The 24,113-nt window shown below is 32.2% G+C and overlaps 1 protein-coding gene across 2 annotated transcripts; it reads left to right on the top strand.

The window, feature by feature from the left end:
- Positions 1 to 2,541: 2,541 nt before the first annotated feature.
- On the top strand, positions 2,542 to 23,817 carry LOC108773735 (4-coumarate--CoA ligase 1). 2 transcript variants are annotated; one of them, XM_018539648.1, is made up of 7 exons: positions 2,542 to 2,708; positions 17,798 to 17,948; positions 19,244 to 19,451; positions 19,761 to 20,091; positions 20,421 to 20,715; positions 21,984 to 22,545; positions 23,177 to 23,817. In XM_018539648.1, exons 2-7 carry the CDS (start codon positions 17,844 to 17,846, stop codon positions 23,293 to 23,295), a joined length of 1,620 nt encoding a protein of 539 aa, XP_018395150.1. In that variant the 5' UTR covers positions 2,542 to 2,708; positions 17,798 to 17,843; the 3' UTR covers positions 23,296 to 23,817. The 2 variants fall into 2 exon arrangements, with proteins under 2 accessions (XP_018395150.1, XP_018395151.1); XM_018539649.1 differs by having other exon boundaries at positions 17,802 to 17,948.
- Positions 23,818 to 24,113: the final 296 nt, after the last annotated feature.

A 24,113-nucleotide genomic window follows, 5' to 3' on the forward strand; every position in this document is an offset into this window, starting at 1 on the left:
AAAAATCCGACGAAAAGTACCGAAAGCGCCCGTCATCCCCTCGTAATTCGTATGTACGTATGCGAAGAATTCGCCGAGAAAAATGCAATTCATTGCCGGGACGTGTGCCGGTTTCGACCCTTCGTCTTCTATCTCACAGCCAAGTGTATCTTTCGTCTAAAGGACGGCCAGCATGGCGGAACAATGCTTTTAACTTTACAGTGCCATTCAAGTGCGCTCTCTCGACCCTCAGTTATACTACAGGGTCGGTTGTTAACCCAACGCTGAGAGATAGAGATTTCAGGCAATAAAACCGGTGTGATTCTTCGTCTTTAATTTGACTCAATGGCACCTTCTCCCATATGGAGTTGACAATTGCACAGTCATTGAAAATCCATGATATTCTGATATCAATGTTTTTTTTCTCAATTTGCAATGACATGCGTATATATGTTCGTATGTTGTGTATGCCAATGAGATAAAAATATGATTAACTATAAGATTCATAAGTAATAGATATTATAATATAATACATAAGTATCAATCTAGCAATAATTTTTTTCGATGTTATCTTCACATTGTACAATTATAAGATCTGTACAATTTTATGTCGATAACAAATAAAAAATAAATGCAGTACGATATATTTATCTAATTACTTTATCGAGGCATGATTAGATCAACAAGGATTAGAGCAAAAAGACAACAATTGCAAATAGAATCAGAACAGCCAAAATATTTCTGATATAAAAAGCACATTACCGAAAGCAATTATGCAACTAATGGTCAATGGTCATAAACAAATCATTGAATATTGGCTATAGAAGGAAACTAATCTAATAATGGGCTTTAATGGGTTAATATTATATTATTGTTTTTCTAACATATATATAAAAAGCACATTACCGAAATCAATTATGCAACTAACTGTTATAAACAAATCACTAAATATGGACTATAGAAGGAAACTGATCTAATTACGGGGCCTTAATAGGTTAATATTATATTAGTTTCAAATATATTACTTAATACATTTTTTTGCCATAAACATTTTTCAAGCATACTGTTCATTATATTTATATTATGCTTATGTTTATAAATTCATATTATCTCCTTTGAGTGGCAAGAAGCAAGGATTTGATATTCATTTTCAAGTAGCTAAAAATATGCTAAAAACATATGTATGCTAAAAATAATTAGAAAATACAAGTGCAAATTTAACATAAAATTATTAAAAAGGATTTATAAGTAATACTCATATGACCAAAGTTACATTCGGTAGGAAAATTCAGTTTACGAAAGTAAGACTGTGTTGCATGTTCAACCTTTGCACCCATAAGTTCTTGCATATTAACTTGGGTAGATTTTTTAGTTAATGTAAATATGTGCTTGTTACCGTCGGCATATATAACATCTTTAATACTTGAATTTAGAGTAGCAATGCTTTCTGCAATTAGACACCGTGTTCGCGGAACAATGTAATATTCGCAGAGTTCTCTCCAGACGCCGGAATATAATTCGCTGTTTTAATATTAGACATGAGGTAAAAATCATTAAATTGTATTATATATACATAACACACACATCTTAAATAGTGAAATTAGTATATTGGATAGTAATAAAGTTTGGCTTTATTCAAGTAATGCAAATGTGATTAATATTATTTAATTCAATTATTATATTTAACATGTTCTAAATAACATAATTATTTGAATTTAAAAATTATTTTCAAAAATTTAATAATTTCGGTCTCATAAAATTAATTTTAAAAGATAATTTTTTTCTTATCAGTTCTATGTTTCTAAATTCTATTTATATTATATATGATAGTATAGAATGAAAATAAAAGCGAAGATAATCATACGTAAAAATAAATAATTGCGACAACTTCTATTTTCCCAGTAATATTTAAATAAATTAGAAATGTAATATATTTGCATAAAGTCCAATGTTTAGTGCCATCTAATTAAAATGCAGCTGATTATGTATTGCTGATTTCATTATTGTCTATTATTATTATTTCATTATTGCCTATTCTGTATTATGTACTCGTGTTTGATGACATCTAGAATTAATATTATTTCTGTCAATAAAAATATCGTTTGTAAAGAGAATACTTGTATTTTATTGTTAATAATTTTCTAAATTATTCAAAATATATATAGAAACAAGTTAATTAATTAAAATATTATTATTAACCAATTATTATTAACATTTGAAATATAGGTATGTACTCAAAGAAAATGCATAGAATGCTCACGCACTGTTTTTGCGTCTAAACAAAAAGAAATTGATTGCATAAAAAAGAAATAATCTGTATTTCACAGTTCGTGATGCGGTAATCTTTCATTAGACTGGAGTTAGTTCTCCCTACCAAAGCGGCCGGATACACGATATAAATGCGCACAATTGACCCTGACGAACAGTATGAGATAATCTTCCAACGCGTGACATTCGTTCTAAGTGTATCTTAACTCATAGACGTGGTGCTAGTGTATAACAACATCAACCGATCGACAAGTTAATTAAAAGCGCTGAATCATTTTTATTTAATAATTTTCAGTTATCATCTATATTAAAATATTGCATGCATAATTTTGTGACAAAAAGAGTATGTATGTCGCAATATTATCTACAAAGTTCGAGCAATAAATTGTATTTCTGTGCAAAAAATAAAAACTTGTGTGATTCTCAAGATTAGTAAGGACCGGTGGTAAGAGAGTCTTGTGGTAATTATATTTTACTATGCAATAATAATTTAATTTTATATTATAAGAAATTATATAAATGTACGAAATCATGATAGTGTGACTCTGAAATACACAATGACATGTTATTAGTAAGCAAAGAAAGAGAGTTATCAAGCAACGCGTCTCTTTTTCGCGCATGCGTGATAGATGTTTTGTTTTGTACAAAGCCTGTGGTATATATATTATATATATATATATATATATATATGTGCCTATAGAAAGAGATACACATATCGGCATTCTTATATTATTAAGACCGTTTTAAGTACAATCTTAAGATGTCATAAACCAATTACAGAGCCAAAGAGTGATGGCAAAAAAACCTGTTTCCTCGTCCATTTTTTTGGACCTCAAATTTCAAACTTTTTTTTATGCCAATTAGTATTATGATGATTTCTCATAACCCATGAAAGTACAAGAAACTCTTCAAGTGTCCATATCAAGGAATAAAATATATCGTTTCTTATGAATTTTTTTATGTCGGATTCAAATATAACCTTAGTTTTCGTCTAGCATGAAAATTCCCCGAGATAGATGGGAGTTGAAGTCACACTTGACGCCGCCTCTCACAGATCGGGATGCTTTTCTACTGTGAATTATTTCCGACTCGCAATTCCGATGAGCTTGATCCGCGCAAATAAGAATGACAGTTGTTTCAAGTGATTAATAGGGAATGTATATTTTCAGAGTGCGCGCGCGCGCTTTATAAAGCACGCCCTCTCATAAATGAATAAATAGTAAATCGTTCTTTGAACAATAAATCGTAAATGATCCATTCGACAGAATATATCCTTGATATTACTAATTAACTTAAACCACACGTTCTTCCTTATGCAATACACCCTGACTGGAAATTATCACTTTCACCCCCTTGTATCTTCGGAATCATGCCTATGCTCATCTCGAAATTTTACTGAGATTAATGTTTCATCTAATAGTACTATTTGCCATTAAAAAAATGTTCGAAATTCGAGATCCAAAATATAGGCGAAATTTGCCATCACTCTTTTTAATTAAGATATTCAGATTACTTGAAAAAAGAATCGACTACAAATACTGATAATCGTAACCTTCTCTCTCTCTCTCTCTCCCCTCCTCTTCTCTCCCTCTTCCCCCCTTTCTTTCGGCAGAAACTTTGATATACAGGCAGTGTATATTTTAGTGTTATAGATATTAAAGTTCAATGCGTGATTATAAAAAAATATCTAGTTTTACTTTTCAAATTACAACGAATCATTACTAGATCATTATTTTTCAAAACGTTAAAAACATTAAACATTCGAACAACAATAATACATATAAAATATATGATATCTTGTTCCTTAAAGAATTCAAGATAACAAATGAGAATTTAAGTAAATTTACAGCTAGTATTCATGGTCGATTTTTATATTCAAGATCGACTAAAGTATAGTCTTGAAATGTCATAAATCAATCACCTACCGGGGTATTGACATCTATAACTTTAAACGGTCTTGAAATAAAAAACTATACTGACCGACTATAGCGAATACTAATCCATGTCTTTTCTCTTTTTAGATTTTCAAATTTTATTCTTTACATTTAGTTACCATATCTCTCTCTACTTATTGCCTATCTCCATCAATAATAGATTACTTATCTATAGCGTTACATTACCTATAATATACATTACCTATTAATAATATATTATCCATCTCTTTTTCTCTCTTTCCGTCTTTTATCCATATTTAGATAATAAATATCTATAGATAATAAATGCCTTAAATAAATTACAATAGATCAGTGCAAGAATTTACTTACAACTTTTGGCTGATTTTTTGTTTAGTCCCCTCATGCTAGAACTAAACTAAAAATCAGCCGAAGGTTGCAATTAAATTCCTGCATTGATCTATATAATTTATCTCACCAGCTCGCATGCACTCTAAATACCGATTTATTCGATGATTTATATTGATAACAATAGATAAGTTATCAGTTTGCTACAGGCTTGTAAACACGTAATGTTAAAATCAAAATCATTCTATTATGGGTCATAATTATAAAACTAAATTTTCTCTCTTAAGAATATCAAATATTTTTTATATAAAATACATATAAAATCAAAATTTTTCTGCATTTTTTCAAAACTCGATCTTTCTTCATTATAGCTATTGTACGTATTTTTGTCTAAAAGTTTCATCCTTTTCTACTAAACTTTATCTTTTGTTATTTAACAAAAGAAATGCGATACATTTAATAATTTTAAATAAATCTTTTTTAAAACAAACTATATGATAGTTCAAAAGGGATTAATTCCTTATAAAACAAACTAGAACAAGAACATTGTTATTACATAATACTCAATTCATATTGTTATAAAAAAAATCATCATAAAAATATATATTTTTCTCAAACATATTGCAAGAAAAGAATTTTATTAAAATAAATTGAGATATTTTATAATAACGTTAAAACAATGTATGTATAATGCAAAATATAGAATTCAGGAGAAAGATGAATAATAACCTATTAATGATTTTTCTTATATTACCTTAAACGTAATAAAACTACTTATATTTTGTGATATTCATGTTGTCTAACACGCCTATTTTTATCAATGTAGATAAATTTTAATCTCGATTCAATTAATTCTTTCTTTTTTTTGTTCTAAGAATTAAAAAAAAATGAAGAATAAGTTGAATCAAGATTAAAATTAATCTATGTAGATTGGTAAAAATAGGCAAAAGTTGCACATTGATATTGATTCATATTTGTTTTTAAATATAAAAAAATAGCGCTTATAAGACCTTGGGATAAATGCAATATCTCAAGAAAAATATTTGAGTAAAGTTTATTGTAAAATTAAACTATATAAAAATTTGTTTAGCTATATAAAAGTAAAATAAATGCATTTTAAAATAATGATCTTTATCTTGAGTCATTCAAAAGCCAAAACGTTTTAAAGATATGATAAATTTACAATTTATGTAATAAAGTAATATAAAATATAGAAATCTAAATTTTTTAAATGGTTTCTCTCTGTCTCTCTCATAACATTAAAGAATTAATTTATATAAATTCATATTTATGTATAAAGCGTAAAAAAAACAAGAAATACTACTTTGCTATTTAATTTGATTCATATTAATTTTCAATAAAGTCCTCTGCATAAATTGTAAAACATATAAGTTTGTAGACACGAGCGCGCCCACACACATACACACACACACACACAAACACAAAATGACGTATTATCACACACAAGATATACGTAGATGCAAATCAACTGCACGCAATAAATTGCGACAGCGTTGACATTTTATTAGGTCATTAAATATGAAATGTCCGTTTTTCGTGTTATTATTAATACGTATTATCATTAATATGAATATAATATGGCGGACAAATACTGGAACAATTATTCACTTCTGTGGAAACTGTTATGTTGTGGTCCTTTTAGCTCGCTAATAACAAATTTCCTATCGCATTTTATAAAGTAATCAATAACAATTTTTGAATGGAAAAAGCATTAATTTATATATGTATAATTAAATTATATATAAGTATACCAATACAATCTAAAATACCATAATTAGGTTAGGATAGGTTCTAATCTTGCGACCCGCATTCTGCATGCTATGAAAATCCAGCTTAATATAAATTGTATTCTTTTAATTTTTCAATAAAAACCATTTATCAGAATTTGTTGTTTTAATTAACTTGAATTGTTAGGGCAACTAATTCTTTGCTACAATAAAGATTGCTAATATAACAAGTTTTTTTATAGCAGCAAAAATATACGTTATCTTAGCTAGCATGTTTTATTACAAATTTTAATCTTTAGACCAAATTCATTTTTGCAGAAAGTTACCTTTGCTACATTAAAGAATTTACTATGCTATTAGAACGAATATGATTAGCTACAATCGCTAATTTAATTCAGCTGTACAACTTTACTACTTTAACATAGAAAACTCGCTGTCACTATATTACGGCTGTAGATTTGCTAAATCAGCGAAGTTCTTAGTTGTTTTAGCAAATTTTTTTTTTCCGTGATTATATCCATCAGCTTTAATTTGGAAAATTTGACATCAGATTCGTAATTAGCAAAGAATCTCTAGGTACTAACTTTCAAAAAATTCAACAAAAATTTGTGCTATAAAGCGTTGTTAGTGTCATATTTTCTTAGTAGTTGATGCCCTTTGGCGCTCTATATTTCTGAAATCAATTGCGTCCTCAACGTAAAACTTCATTGTGATAAATGTTTCATCATGAGCTATCATTTGAGGTAAAATTCGATTCCAATATGAAGGACCAAAAAATAGGCAAAAAATTCACCTTCTTTTGCGATCGTTTCTTTCAACTTTGAGAATCTGTTTTCTTTAATTGCGTTACGACGATTTTTAACGGAGTTGGGAGTAATTTAATTGAAAATATTTATTTTATTTAATTCGCGATAACTCAATAACAAAAAATCTTAGCAATAATTATAAAAAAATGATTTTGTAGAGTAAGTTTTGAACTTTTTATGTTAGAAAGTCAAAAATTTTTCCAATTTTTTTTAAGCACGTGACAAGCTCACAAGTAATAAAAAAATTGCATTTTATCCTGCTTATAGTTTTCTACATATATAAATTATTAAACTTGCATAAATTTAAAAAACATAGCGATCTTTTGAAAATTGAAAGAGATATAAAACTTTTTTTTTTAATTTAAATTTCATTCATTTTTAACGAAATTACGGCTGCTATTAATAGTAATACGAAAAAAAGCACATTTCATACTTAATGACCTAAAGCTGCATCCAGACTATCGAGCCAAAACGCGAACCGAATCTCGAGCCGAGCCGATATAGTACATTGTGTAACCAGTGGGGATTAGTTGTTTATTGCGCATGCGCTCCCGCGTCGCACTATAGACAATTATACCACACGAATTTTGCACATAATATATATAACATACAGGAACGCATGAATGTCAATATCTCAATAAGTTGAATACGTTTCGCAAAGTAGACTAGGATACGTATCACGAGATCTTACCAAGAGTACATTGAAATTTTTCTTATTTCGCAACGAAGATTATTCATCAGAATAAAAGCGCGATGTAATTAACGACCCTGAAAACGTCGCATTGTCGATGTACGCCTTCGAGCGAGAATGGACGAGCACTCGCATAATGCGATTACAAAATTTCATCTGACAAGATTCTCCCATCTCGCTAGAATGCACTTCCCATAAGTACAACGATTTCGTGCTCGAAAAACACTTCTCGCTTTCAGTCATAATTTTCAAACATCATGTCGTGCTCGCGTTCTCCGAGTAATCGCGTGAAAGACAAATTGAAAATATCCCTTAATCAAACTTTACGAACACGATCGCCATCCATGTCTTGTATCTCACTTGTCGACGAAGGATAAAAATTGTTGACAGTTTGTAGAAACAGATGTGAGTGTCGAAAACGTAGCAAAACTCTTTGCAATAAAAAGACATTGAAATAAATTGTTATACGTACATCTTAAACAAACTAAAATATATTCTTGTAGAGAAATTACATGTTAATGAACAGTTGTTCTCTTTAAAGACACCTTTTTCAAAATCATTTTAAAAACATAACATCACATTAAGAACATACATACAGAAAATGAATGTTCCAATTAGCCTTTAATTGTGCACTATTATATTGTTTACTTTAGTATCTATAAATTACGTGATTCTGTTACAAACCCCTCATTATAGCATTTACTGGTCGAGATGTACAAAATACGCTACATAATTTAATTGCGTGTAATAATTAGAGAGGAAAATGTATTTTTAGACTCTACAAGTAAAAATTATTGTTTAGTTCGTAATAAATACTCATATCTTAATTAATTTCTGATCAATTCTTCGGTGCTACTCTAAGTCGTTCTGTCTCACGTATCTATCACATAAGGTATTGTAAAAATATCGCATAAAAATAAATATTCTAATAAATTTTTTAAATAAAACATCAGACATTAAAGAATATCATGATAACAAGTAAATGTGTATGTATTTTTATTAATAAAAAACTTATAGCAAATAGTAAAATAAACGACGTCTCGAGTATCCATATTAGAAATGACACCGAAGAATTAATCAATTGTTGTTAATTTTTAATAATTTTATTAAAAATTTATTAAAATATAACTCTTACATTATAAAGCTATAGATAAAGCAATTAAGGCTCCGAGCAGTCATCACAGTTATATAGACAGAATCGAAACATTAGAAGTGAGAAATGACATGTTAATTTTTATTACGTGCAATTTGTATAAATATACATATAATTTGAATAAAACAAAATAATGACATTTTCCTTTAAAATATTTGTAAAAATAAACGAAAGCTATCCTTATCCCCTATTTACTAACCTTGGATACTCGCATGGATAATAAACATAGTTTTGGTCCATTTTTACATGTTTGAAAGCTATCTCATCATTTTGTTTTATCAAAATTGTCTTTATTTACAAATGATACGTAATAAAAATAAATGTGTCATTTCTTGTTTCTAACATCATGATTCAATATGACTGTGGTAATCACTCAAGAGCTTTAATATTTTGAAACTAATTGCTCAGACTGTTTTCCTACGTTTATAACTACAAAATGCCTATTAAACATGCTTCTGTTATATAATGCATTCTGTAGATAACAAATGCATCAAACCGTCAATATTTTGCATCATTAGCGCTTTCTCAATCATCCGAGCATCCAAACCGATCTCATCGCTCTTCGCCGTTCGTGAAAGATAATTATGCGCAAACATCGGACAGGTAAACGCAATCGTGCCAAAGTAAAGCGGATTGTTAACGCCGGCGACAGAAAATCGCGTGGACCTCTTCAAACATTTGCGAATCTTCACGAGAAATCGATCGAGTTGGTACGTGACAATGCAAATCGATGATATTACATCACCAGCGAGACGATATTTTTCACCGCGTGGAATTATTATTAATATCCGACGGGAAAAAAAGTGACTTGGTAACGAAAATTTAACGATATTATGCAAAATATAGTGCAGAGTAGCTCTTAGCTCATGAATGTAAATGATGGTGCAAAATCAACGATCACATAATATAGTTGCAAAATATCAAGAGAGTTATACGAATGTTACTTGTTATCATTTAATAACTGAATAATTAAAAATTTGTTATTATTTGCATGTTAACGTTACAATGCGTCATATTATTACCACAAAGTAAGCAGTCAAAAACTGCACTATACAAAGAAACAATTTATTACGATGCAATTTTTTTCTTGTAAATGTAATACAGGATCTTCCATTAAGAGGTTTCATTTTATTAGGTCAATCGAAAAGTTCCGTCCGTTGTTTTGCAAAAAGTATGATTTTATTTAAGAAACATAATGAAAAAGTACATCAATACTGTCCATTATTAGCAATGACTTTTTCCCATCTTTCGGGCAGCAAGCGAATTCCGCGGCGAAAGAATGACTCATCCCTGGAGGCTAACCAGTCGGAGACCCATTTTTCAACGTCTTCATAAGAATTTAAGTGTTTCTCAGCAAGTGCGTGTGCCATCGACCGAAACAAGTGGTAGTCGGAAGGGACACAGTCTGATGAATAAGCCGCATTGGGTAGCATTCCCAGCGAAGTGCTTCCAATGTTTCCTTAACAGCCTTAGTGACGTGAAATCGAGCGTTGTCATGAAGTAAAATCACTTTATATTGTCTTGTTTCATATTCGTTTTTCGCGCAATGCTCGGCTCAAACGGATTATTTGTTCTCGGTAGAGATCCCCTGTAACTGTTTGACTAGATTTCAACAGCTCATGGTACACTAGACCCTTCTGGTCCCACCAAATACAGAGCATGGCCTTCTTCTCATAAATATTACATTCTCTTATATTATAAATATTACTTCTCATAAATACAACAAAATTTAAAGTGAAACCTCTTAATGAAAGACCCTGTATCTTTTCGTCGTGCAATTTTTTGACATGTCATAAACGAAAGCTAAAGCTCATATTGTCTTTCCAACAACTCACAGTTTGTACGGCATGTCTAAGACAGAGAATCACACCGCGTTACGATTTTGCGTTAGAAATAATGATCTCAGTTGTGGTTTTCGCAACGATGCGAACTAAATTTCACGTTGACAAAACTAGGCGAGGCGGAAAGCAGGCAAGAGCGCGTGCAACATTTCTGCACGCAAACCGACTTTGCAGAAGAACCAATTCTGCAAAACGTCATGGCGATTATTATAAAAAGGGCCCATTATAATATGTCGTAGTGTCAGCGTAAAGTACTGCCGAGTTATCGCCGATTTTCCGTACGCCCGAGCGAGCACTTTGCCTGTACTACTCTCTCTGGCGGTATATATCTAACGATATTTCGCGTTCCAACGATTTCGACGCAGTACTTCGTGTTTTATTGACGGTCAAACGACTTGCGTAAAACCTGCGCTGCTATTAATTTGTAGCGGATAAAATCAGTTGTAACCTTTCTGTAACTTTATTCTTTTCTATAAAATTTCGAGTGAAATAACGTTATTATTTTGAAAATTCGCGTCTTTTCTTAAAATCCTTATTTTTTTCTTTATAAAACAAATAGTTCTGATAAAAAAATAAGTATGTTTCGATATTTAACTTACGTCAAAATTTATATAAATTTTTATCATCGAGCGTTCAGTTTTTATTGAACTTTGACTAAAGAACATAAAAATATTAAAAAATGATTTTAAAATATGTATAAACTATTTAATTTTTTTCAAATGCATGTTACACTACAATTTTTCAACAAAAAGTAAAATAACGTTTTCTGAAGCAAGTACATAAATAATTTATTATTAAAAAAACTGTGAAAAAATGATATATTATTAGTACTCTGATTAATGTAATCTGAGCCTTTCTGTTAGTAAGTTACAATGAGGATGGTGGGATATAGGTACTTGTTACAAGTGCAATCACGACCTGGATTTTTCGCGATACATCTTCACGCTACTTCGCCAGCGAATTTTGTAGACAGAAGGATCTACGAACGTGAAGGCGGTTCGTTGAAAAAAAAAAAAAAACGACGAAGAGGACATGGAAAATGGTGTGGGAGTGGGAAGGTAGCTTGGAACCCCGCAGGCGGTCGCGGCGACGTTATTTATTGCTCGGGCCGATGAGTGTCATTTAAAATTTCGATATAAATTAATTTAAGGGGGTAAAGGGGGTTTCCAGGACGGTCGCAGTGGTACGGGGCGTAATGGCTCGGAAAATGAAGTTCTTGTAGCCTCGCCGAGAGAGAATCTCGCTCGCCGTCAACCCTCCGCCCCTTCTGTCCTCCGCTCTAGCACCCTTGCGCCTCTTCGCCACCTCGAGCGTGTGCCGTCCTCCTTCATCCCCCTCCCTTCGCGCCAACCTTCAACTTCATCCCCTTTCATCCTTCCATCCCCGTACCTCTCTGCTCTTATACCCGGTCTTACCCGCTCGCTCGCGGAGACTCAACATTGCCTGGTGAAATATCCCTTTGCCTCCGCTCCGCCAGGCTTCCATCCACGCCCAAGCACTCCGCCTCGCCATTATCTTAAGTAAACAGACTACCTGCGCGCCGGGGAATTCCAGATAAAGTCACATGTTATCAAAATCCACCTCCGAGCCGCCCCCGCAGCCCTGCCGCTCGCTCGCGGCCGCCCTCAAAGCGTCCTCCGAGCGCGTAGCCTGTCGTTAATTCCGTTAAGTCGCGGCCTTACGTTCAACGCGGCAAGCAGCAGCCTGCGAAATCGCTCGATTCCGGAGAACGACGGTGCACCGCTTCTAGCGGAAGTCGAGTGTGTCCTAATAAGGAATCCCGAAATGTGATATCGGCAGTCGCTCAGACGGACTTCCTTCCGTTTGCGCACATTGCGATTAATCAAGAGACATTTTCACACCGATAAGATTTCACGAGAATATTCGCGCGACGAGAAGATCGAAGTTCTCATTCTTATACGAATATTATCGTATTATCGGCGTGTCACTTTTGAAAGGGATTTACGATCAAGCATCCACATGGTTTAAAAATTCCCCATGACTTTCCGATTTTTCAATTGACGTTCCATATAAAATTCCCTGAGATTATTTAACTATACATATTGGTTGCGTTCAGCACAGAAAGCAGCTTTGCAACTGTTGTAAAATTCTTTAATATGATTGTTCTTGCCCTTATTTCCTCATTAGATCTAAAAATGTATAAGCCAATCATATTCAAGAATTTGACAACAGTTACAAAGCTGCTTTTTCTGCTGAACGCAGCCAATGATATGTTTTAAATAAAATTGTAAAGTCAGCGTGGCCAGATTTTGAGCAATTTTCATATTACATCATACTGTACCATGTACAGCGACTGTGTCGCCAATATAATCCAAATAAGTAGCGCATATCTATTTATACTAGTAGGTTATATTATACTCGTATTAATTCGTTACACACATGAAATTTAAATATCGTAAACTTTTATAATTAAAGCCATTAGCTAAAGTTTATCCGCCCAAATGACACTTGAAGCTAGCTCAATTGGCTGCAATTAGCCCAATCTGGCAACACCGACTGAAGTAGATCACGCTATATATGTATGTATAGAGTGGTTAAAAATATAAAACGGAAAATTTCGTGGATTTAAAGTCAATCTTTTTCAGACAATGTTATATGAAATATAAATATTGTAACTTCTTAACATGTGCCATCATCTTGGTAATTATACAAATAATTAAATTAAAAACTCTGTGCTCTCTTTCTTGCTTTATGAACGAGATATTCTGAAAACCAGCAAGTTTATATTTATTTAGAAAAAATTTGAATTTAAAAGAGATAAAAATTGAAAAGTAATTTTTTATGTGCATTATGATTATAATTAACTTATAGCGATCGAGAGAGAAGATTTCGCTTCTCTGTTTCTCCATAAAAGGACCGAGAAAAAAGACGTAAAAAGATATAATTTGATAAAATAAAAGATAGAAAATTTTTTTTTCGGAACGTAATTACGATGCAATGGGAACGAAAGTAACCAGAGACTCTCGCGTTGGATTCTCTCGCATTCAATCTTTTCAACCTCGGGAGATCGTAAGTATTCCCAGGGTGTCTAGGCATGTCGCATGAGGCCAAGAATTGTCGGTATGTGGCTCCAGTGTCCTAGTATGGCCGCTACAATCAGAGTGGCACGCGCCCTCGACCACCCACCCGTCCGTGTAGCGTCCCAAAGCTTCCTTAACCTCCCTCTACAACCTCCCCCGGGAACCTCGTCCACGACGTCGACGACTAGACTAACCCCGAAGAGCGATTCCCCAGCACTTCAGCGATTCCAGAGAACGCATCCCCGCCCATAATCGTCCCTTGTCCTCTTAGCCCCCTGTGCGAATATTCAAAGACGAGCGGCTGGATACCGGATGCACACCGTCGCATGCATTCCCGCGGATACGGTGCATATGCTGCGGGGAACGCCGGAAGTCGGTTCGTCCGCAATCTAACCATTCCGATGTGCGCGCTATTCTTTCGTTTTTGTTCATTTTATCTATCTATTTATTAAATATTAAATTTTAAAAGACCGTCAATGTAACAACATAACTAATACGAATACAAAACCTATAACAGTCTAGCTGGATCTTACTTGCTTATAATGACTTGTCTATTTATTTATTTTTTAAACGAGTAACGCAAAGTCAAAGATCTCTTGAGAAAGTTAAAAATTGTTGTCGGAAAATTGCAAATGTATTATTAAAGCTATGTCAAAGAGCAAATTCTTGCTACAGATCTTAGTTCTTTTAACTTTTTCAAGAGTTTTTAAGATATTTAACAAAATTTGACGTGTTTTTAGTCACAATATTTTACGAGATATCGTAAAATTAATTGCTTTATTTTTATAATATTATACTTATCAATGTATAAAAATACGATTTATAAATTGTTCCTATTTATTTTAATTTTAATTTTACTTAATGCAATTTTAATTTTTTATTAATAATATTCTGAATGAATGTATAAATAAAAATAAAATTTATATTGCTTCTATTTATGTTAATCTTCTATTTATTTTTATTTGGACTTTGATTTTGCTTAATTTAATTTGAATTTTTATTAATCACAAGTTTGTAATATTAATGTAATAAATAACTGTCTATAGATTATTGTATGTTCGCCAGCACGATCAGCTGCACTTTTCACTACTGAGATAAAAATTTCAACTGATGCCATAGCAATTTTTTACACATATACTATTTTTTAAGATCTCTAAAATTATTAAGTTAATGATATATATATAAATTTTTATTTTTAAATAATAACTCAGTAGTTACTGTAATTTCCATTGAAATTTTAGCACAATAAAAATTGGGATTGAGAAAAGAATCCGTAAAAGCAGTTTAAATATATGTATACGTTAGACATAATATTCTCATCATATGTATAAACTTTGTCGATTAAAATTAGTAGTATTTTGTATGTATGAGTCATAATTTTTTTCATTTTTAACTTAAGACTGTAATACAAAGTAAATCTTACAAATTATACATATAGGTTTAGTTCGCTTTCGCGAAATTATTTTTAATTTTATAGAGAGAGAGAGAGAGAGAGAGTTTGCAGTCTTATTTATAAAATTTTCTATATATATGTAGATTGCACGTTGATGAAAGCTCAGTTTTATTCAATTGCTACCCCATCGCATATTTTGATATGTCGTACACGGAATGTTATTAGATGGCATAAGCTTGCCAAAGCACAAAAATAGTAGATATTGTATCTTAAGACATCGTAAAGAAAACAAAGGAACTTGAATGTTGGTATTTAAGAATTTTCCGTACTTTTTCCTCACGATTATAGCCACAGCGTGGAACTCATGGCACGCCTTCCATTCCCTTCCCACGTATCAACCCTGGGAGAACGCATTCCCATCTATATCCCTCCGCCCGATATCATCCCGTACATCCAAGGACATCCAGCTGAATGCCGGAGGAACACCATGCCATACATTCTAATGGAAACATAACGATCGCCAGACTTTTTTATCCCTTTCTCAATTGCATAATATCTAATATTGCTCGAATGCACATATCATACGTTGCTTAATTGTCAAAAATTATATCAAATTACATTTTAATTAATTATGAAAGAAATATCATCAAACACCTTGCAAGAAGCAAATTTAATAATTTAATATTTTAAACTATACATGTATACTTTAATTCAAACTTTAAAAAATCCTTTAAAAAGTATGAATTTAAGAAACATAAAATTATACAGAGATATATAATTTACTAAATGACAATGTTTGTGAGAACGTTAAATGAGATATAAAGATACATAGGACACACATATGTATATATTCTTCCACATAAACTTTTATAATTGTATCTACTATAAATTCCGAGATAGCATTGTTCTCGGTTTCGTCAGGAAAAGTTGAAGTGTCGCATACTCATAAAGCGCCCAACAGTGAAGTCATGCGATCACACGATCTCAATGCCATTTGCTTGCTTACAACAGCGTCACATAAACGTCATGAATAATACCGAATACGTATATTACTTCGTAACTCACCGCAGTGGCAATCACTGTTCCGATTATCTCGCCCCTGGTCCTTCCGTTTTCTCATCTCTGCACAGATAGTTCCTCGTTCTCGTATCCGGACCGCTTTCATCTCGTTTCAATATCCGGGATTCTGAGAAAAATGAAACCGTTATAATGGCGACGCAAAAAAGTGATTTTCCATGAAATTTGTGCTTAACCCTATCGAATAGCTGTGAAAGACTGTGTGACTTTTTTATACTAGAAAGAAGTAATGGAATGAGAAATGCGTATAATGTAATATTAGATACCTGTTGACCCCAGTTTGTGAATATTTTCCGAAAATTCGAGTCGCGAAACTAAACGCACGTCCGACGCGTCGTTTATTACGCGCGCTTGTATCCGGGATTCTGAGAAAAATGAAACCGTAATAATGGCGTCGCAAAAAAGTGATTTTCCATGAAATTTGTGCTAATCCTATCGAATCGCTGTGAAAGACGTGTGATTTTTTATACTAAAAAGAAGTAATAGAATGAGAAATGCGTATAATGTAATATTAGATACCTGTGGACGCCAACTTGTGAATATTTTCCGAAAATTCGAGTCGCGAAACTAAACGCGCGTCCGGCGCGTCGTTTATTCTCGGATGAAGCGCCAAAATTGTGGCGCGATTGCGCAACCTCGCGGTCATCTTCATGTATTACTAATCGTGATTGACGCTCTGATGATAAGCGTACGTTCGATTCGTTATTTCAACATCCAAACGAATAACTTTGTGTTATGAAAATGAATAATTAAATTTTGTTTGGCTTTGAATGGATTAATGAACACTTTAATAGAAAATCCAGAGTTCTCATATTAATTTTATATACATATGTATATAATAATTAATTTATAGCCAACTTATACTCAATAAAAATGTTAAATGAACAATCTATTAGAACTTTCATAATTTATTCTTTACTATGTTTTTAACATTAAATTATATATTAATTTGAAATTGTATCATTTTTATTTTCCACTTCAAAAATTGAAGAAATTTTAGATAAATTTTAAATATTGTACACATTATTTTATAATTTAATTTAAAAATTGAAGAATCCTAAAGTATTACTGACTAAATCGTATAATTTTTGTATCGTAAAAACTTTTTTCGTCATTCACAGATTCGAAAATTTTTACAGAATTAAAAGTATACGCATTAATACGTGTCTGTAAGGTAGAATCTATGCTGAAAACGATAAAAAATTTCAAAACTGAGTTCTTCTTTACCATTTTTTAGTCCAATGTAGCGCTCCAGAGCTGTCACGTCGTTGCACGTCGTAACAACATTTACTTTTCATACATAGAGAGAGAAACTACACGTTCTGTACTTACGAAATAGTAGTCCACAGGCAAGTAGTTTGTATGAAAAAACAGCGTGGAGTTCTTAAAATTAGTTTTAGATGTCTAATTAAAACGTAATTACGATACGAAAATTTATCTATATGTGAGACGTGCGTGAAATATGAATGTAGTGATGTGTCGATGACACATAATCGTCTGTGTGTAAGTGCTATTTCTAATATGATTAATTGTCTTTAGGATCTTGTGTTTTTTTTTCAGGTAGAATCATCTCCGTTTGTCAGACAAACTCGACGTTGCTACAAAAATGGGAAAAATATATGAGCGTCGTTTAGAACAGCCAACGCCAAATGTGTCTTTGGGAGAAGTCATTCTGAACAAATTGCGCGAGAATGGCGATCATATTTATGCAGTATGTGTCATAATTACAAAACGCATGATAGCAATTGTCAATTACGAGCTTATCGCTTACAAAATTTTGCGATGTGATAACGAAGTCTGTTTACAATGAAAATTTTTTTAATGCCACCGATGCTAATCACTGGAGGCAAAATTCATGAATTCTATCACTAAATTTTCCTTGTCACATTATGTATCTTTTAAATAATAGTATTTTTATAATAATATTAAATCTTTTATAATAATCTCGATCTGTTCATGGGTAATATTTGCCAATAAAAAATATTTTTTATACTTTATATGTTTTATAAATGTACACTTTATATTATATGTACTTAAAATTTCGTGTCCGTACATTTATTCAATTGAATTCGTCATAAAAAATTATCAAAAATTTTGAACAATCTGACTCTCCAATCTCTAATGTATAAAATAATAGAAATATTTTCTATTCAGAATATATGTTCCCAATTATATCGATTTTAAATATAAAGAAACGACGGTCTAAATCGAGCGGTAATAAAGTTCTTTCGTATAAAATAATTTAATAGTATACAATGTTAGTATACGATAGAAAGGTAAAAAATATAAAAAAACATAATATAGTAAAATCGAACGTTTTGGAACTCACAGATCCTTCTTCAGCGATTTTTGAAAGATGTTATAGAGTCATCGAGATGAATAATCTTACGGTCAAAGAGACAGAGTGGTGAAATTGTTTCAAAGAATTAATTTTCCTGTTTTTTATGTGAATTGTGTCTAAAGTGGAAAATTCATTGTCGTCAGTATAAATAGTAAAGAGGTAATAAGAATATCATATGAAAGTAAATTATTGTCAATTACGTCAATTGCTTATTTATAAGATGATTAAGATTGAATTTCTTACTTACAATAAATAATTCATTGTAAGAATGAGTTTCTTACAATAAATAATAAAATATAAATTATTTATTGTAAATAACTCTATGTCTCTTTGACCGTAAGATTATTCATCTCTATGACTATAATATCTTTCAAGAATCTAAAGAAAGACATGTGAGTTTCGAAATGTTCGATTTTACTATATTATGTTCTTTACTATAATTTTTATATTCTTATATATATTCTTTACCTTTTTGTCATACTATATATATATATATATATATAACATTGTATACTATTAAATTAAATTATTTCATATAAAAAAACTTTATTACCGCTCCATTCAAACCGTTGATTCTATATACTTTACATTGCAAAAACAAGCGAAATCTAATTATATCGATTTTATATGCTATATAATTAATAAAGACATATTTTTTTTTTTAGATAGATGGACCAACCGGCAATGAGATAACATGTAGAGAATTACTTGAAAAAAGCGTTAAACTTGCAAATTTTTTACAAACATATGGAATAAAAATTGGGGATAGAATTGCCATTGCAACTGAAAATCAATTAAATTGGTTAATTGCAGGTTGCGCCATTTCTTATCTCGGTGCTATATTATCACCATACAATCCTTTATATAAAGAATGTAAGTAAAAAGTATTATTATGTAAACTATATATTTACCTGTTATATGTAATATTTATACAGTATGTATACAACATATAATATTTATATATATATGCACACACATATTGTATTATATTCTGCATATCATTTCTTTACAAAAGTAGTCACAAATTTTAGACATCTATCTAATGATGTAATCCAAAAAACCTGTAAATTTTATATCGACACATATAATGACAAGTTTAATTCGATTTAATTATACGAGTAATTACTAATACAATATCTGCTAAATTTAAATACCAATTGATTTCAAATGTTTATCGTTTAGACGAATTCCAGCACATATTAAGTATTGCGAAGCCCCGTATTGTCTTCGTGTCTGAACGTACTGAAAGTGTCCTCGCTAGAATTCTACCACAGTTATCCTGGAAAATGGAATTAATACAGCTGAATGATCAATCGCTCACGGCAAACGTCCGCACGTTGAGGGATATCTTAAATAACGAACCAAATGTAAATTATATGGAATACAAATCTGTAGATATCGATGACACTAGCCGTCATCCATGGGCTATTCTTTGTTCAAGCGGAACTACAGGATTGCCAAAAGGAGTAACACTGTCTCATAAAAATCTAATGTCGTTTTTAGTAAAAATGCGGCAAGTTTTATATACATCCTTTTATTGACCATTAGTCAACATTTTTTAATAAGTAAAATTAATATACAATTAATTAAAAATGCGCATGTTACACGTGTTTGGTTTAAAGAGAGATTTAAATATAACATAAAAATATATAATTATATTATATTAATTATTGAAAAGTAAAATTTGTAGATTATTTCTAATTGAAATGTTAATGTTAATGTTAACTTTATTCTCAAACTGTGTATGTACGATCGTACGAAGAAACAAAATGCTATTTTCTCGCTCGCTAAAATGTGATTAGAGATTTGATTCAATAACTCAAATATGATTTAAAAACACAGCTTGCCCGAATACTTGGACGCAAGAAATGGCGACAGAATGTTGATGTTGCTACCGTTTTATCATGGCTACGGGATAGGCACGATGATGATCGGTCTTATCTCGAGGTGTACCATGATCATAATGCCCGCTTTCGAGCCAAAACTCTTCCTAACCCTGGTGCAAAAGCATCAAGTCACCCATTTGCCGGTCGTACCGCCAATTTTGACGTTCCTGGCGAAACACCCGCTGGTGGATAAATATGACTTTCGCAGCGTGAGAGAACTCGTCTGCGGAGCGGCGCCGCTTGCGAAGGACGTAAGTTTTCTTCTGTCATCGTGAAGTTTGTCGTCCCTCTACCTACCGAACCCCCTTCCCCTCCCCTCGGCCAAGTTATCAAGGCAAGAAAAGCAGCCATCGGCGGGACTAAGTGCCGAAGTGAGTCCTTGATGCCGCGGCTGCGGCGAGAGGATCGAACGAAAGACTGCGAGACGAAGTCCCGGAGAGTCGTCGCATTTTCACTAGACACGGCACGGGGAGTAACTTTATCGCGTTCGTTTTTGTTTAACCAGTTCACAAAGTCGCTAAGGAGAAATAGAAGGAGAAGAAAATAAAAGGCCGCATCGCGAGTTCGCAATCGCGTCTTTCGGAAAATGCGAAACTGATCTCTTATCGGTGGACGAGATAAAGGGAGGAAGAGGATAAGGTCTCAAAGTTTCGAAAACCAAACATGCCTCTGAACTTAAACGTCTCCTGAATGCTGTTTTCTTATAGTTGCCTTTGTCTTTCGTATAATTGGGATACAATTGTGGCAAAACGGACATTAAAGTAAAGAAAAATGCCGTAAAATATCTGTACATTAATTTTTATATTAAATAAAATTTATACTGCTAAATTCTGTTTCTGTAATAATAATTATAAGAATAATTCTTTTTATAAAAATTAAATACAGAATAATAAAAAAGTTTGGCTACAAGATTTTATGATTATCAAATCATTAGTAATGTGTATTTACAAAAAAAATAAACTCTGGAGTGTTATACTTTGTTAAATATAAAAATAATAATTAACATTTAACATGACCTTTAGCTTTGATACAAGTTTTAAGGCATTTCAAGAATGTATCAGGACACTATCTTAGTCGCGAATCCTTTCAGGAATAAATTCTCCCAGGCAGCCATAGCTTTTTTGGTGTACAAGTAAATAGTTACATTTCAGAATTTAATTTTTTAAATATGTATTATATTACTGAAGTAACAACCTGACGTTATTTTTATTTTGACATAAAAATGACGATATAAATAGCACATTAACTTACTACCTGAATGACTTAATTTAAATACACAAACCTTTGTTATACAAATTTTTCGTCATCCTAAAAGTGGTATCCTATGACGGATTTCAAACGACAATATTACAAAATAATACTAATGTGTGGAACCCTCGGATTATTTTACAGGTCAAGCTAATGTTAATTTTTTTTACATTAATTAATTAGACCAATAGAAAAAAATTAATCGATGGCTTGCTTAAGTTTAGAAACATGATGAAATTTTAAGTAACTTATTTCTTCTTTTTCTTTACAGGTTACAGCTGCAGTGAAAGCTCGCCTGAACGTAAAATATATTCGCAACGGCTATGGCATGACGGAATTGTCGATAGTGAGCGGTGTGAGCGGACGCGACGATGAAAATGATGACGATTCGTTTGAAAATCCAGGAGTCGGACTACTTGTCCCTGGTTTTCTCGGCAAAGTGGTCGATCTTGAGACACAAGAGACTCTGGAGGCCGGCCAGGTGGGCGAGATCTGTTACATGGGGGAACAAGTGATGCTAGGTTACTGGAACAACCCTGAGGCGACCAGACAGACTATTGACCAAGATGGATGGCTTCACACTGGTGACATCGGCTACTTCGACAACAAGGACAGGTTGCATGTGATCGATCGTGTCAAGGAGCTGATCAAGTACAAAGGCTACCAGGTCGCGCCGTCGGAGATAGAAACCGTCCTACTGTCGCATCAAGCGGTAAAAGATGCCGCGGTCACCTCCAAACCCGATGAACGCAACGGAGAAGTTCCAGTGGCCTTCATAGTGAAACAACCTGATGCAACGATCACAGCTCAAGACTTGCAGGAGTTTATTAAACGTGAGTTGTCACTCAGTTTAATCTTTTTTGGCATTTCTCACAGAATCATTAAAATGTCGTACATTTAGGATACTATTCATTTTTCTCACTATGAAAGTCTTAGACAAGTGCAATTATACTATTTTATTTCATTATAAGTCATATACTTCGTTTGATTTTTTATTACAGTGACATTTTTTTTGTTACAAACAAGAGTAAAAAACATTTCTTAGCGGATTTAAAAAATATTAGGAGTATTATAGATTGTTGATAAAAAATTATATATTTAATAAATTGTTTGCAATAATATAGTAAAACTTATTCTGTATGAATACGTTATCGCATTTCAATTTATTTAAATACATAAGTAAAATACGTTGCCAGGAATGAATACATGATTTAGTGGCAGGAACATTAACATCGTGTTACATTATTAACGACATTATTAGTTATTAGCGACGTCGTATTGTAATAATATTAAATGCTGTAATTAAAATTGTTAGTTATCTCTGCTGTCTCTGTAATTTAAATGTATGGCACAGCGAGAGAGTGGAAATATTCCGCCCCGTCTTGACATTGCATTTTAATAGTAAACGCGAGCCGAGCGACGACCTGTACATACATTAACCAAGCAATCCAATTTATCTTGCAGAGAAACTGTCGCCGCAAAAATGGCTGTATGGCGGGGTGCAATTTGTCGATGCCATACCGAAGAATCCTTCCGGCAAGATTCTACGCCGCGAACTTCGAACAATGATCTCTAAACTGTAATAGTAAAAATCGCATACCGATGAATTTGTTACAAGTATAAATCTTCTTTAATGAGAAAACGAAAGAAATTGAATCCACAAAATATAATAATTTATAATACTTTATTAATAATATTAAGAGAAAATTAACAGTCTTTCAAGGCAATGTGTCATGTTATTTATGTCGTGTATATTAGGAATATTTTTACGTAAACGAACATCTCACTGTGAAAAAGAATAATTAAGCGCCACGGAAGAAACGTTGCAGAAATGCAAATTTATTACAGCTTGTTGTCACGTTGATTAATTCATAAGTAAACCGTTGAACAACTGTGACCGATTAAATACGAGCGGTGGACCAGTTCTACCCCCAAAATGTAGCAGGACGGTACAGCAAGAGGGTGTTTCGAGTTATATTACATGATATTACTCTTGCACTAACCTGCAATGCTACGAAAATAAGCGAAGAAACCTGTTGCGTTACGTACGTCGACGAAAAACATGCGAGCACGCGCGTGTTCTCGTATTTCATCGATATCTAACTTCTCTCTACCTTTGTAACGATATAGATTGAGCTTCTTATCAATCCTCGTATGTTTTCCAATGAATCTCCTATAGATGTAATAAAGTACTATCATCTATATGAAATTTACATAGCAATTTTTGGAAATTGTCTATAACAAAATTAACTCTTTAAATAAATGAAAATTGCAATAACCGCAACTTACTTTGAATTCTTTCACGTTAAATTGCCAACAGTAACTTTCATTATTTTTATTATTTCCTATTTATTGATAACTTTATTTTATAACAAGTAATTTGATATAGTACGACTTTAAA

The sequence above is a fragment of the Cyphomyrmex costatus genome, unplaced genomic scaffold (assembly GCF_001594065.2).
Source record: "Cyphomyrmex costatus isolate MS0001 unplaced genomic scaffold, Ccosl1.0 scaffold219, whole genome shotgun sequence".
NCBI classification, from domain to species: Eukaryota; Metazoa; Arthropoda; class Insecta; order Hymenoptera; family Formicidae; genus Cyphomyrmex; species Cyphomyrmex costatus.

Coding starts and splice junctions, on each gene's coding strand:
- LOC108773735 (XM_018539648.1), top strand. CDS start 17,844: ATGGGAAAAATATATGAGCGTCGTTTAGAACAGCCAACGCCAAATGTG. Junction 19,452..19,760: donor CAATCCTTTATATAAAGAAT/GTAAGTAAAAAG, acceptor TTTATCGTTTAG/ACGAATTCCAGCACATATTA. Junction 20,716..21,983: donor CGGCGCCGCTTGCGAAGGAC/GTAAGTTTTCTT, acceptor TTTTCTTTACAG/GTTACAGCTGCAGTGAAAGC.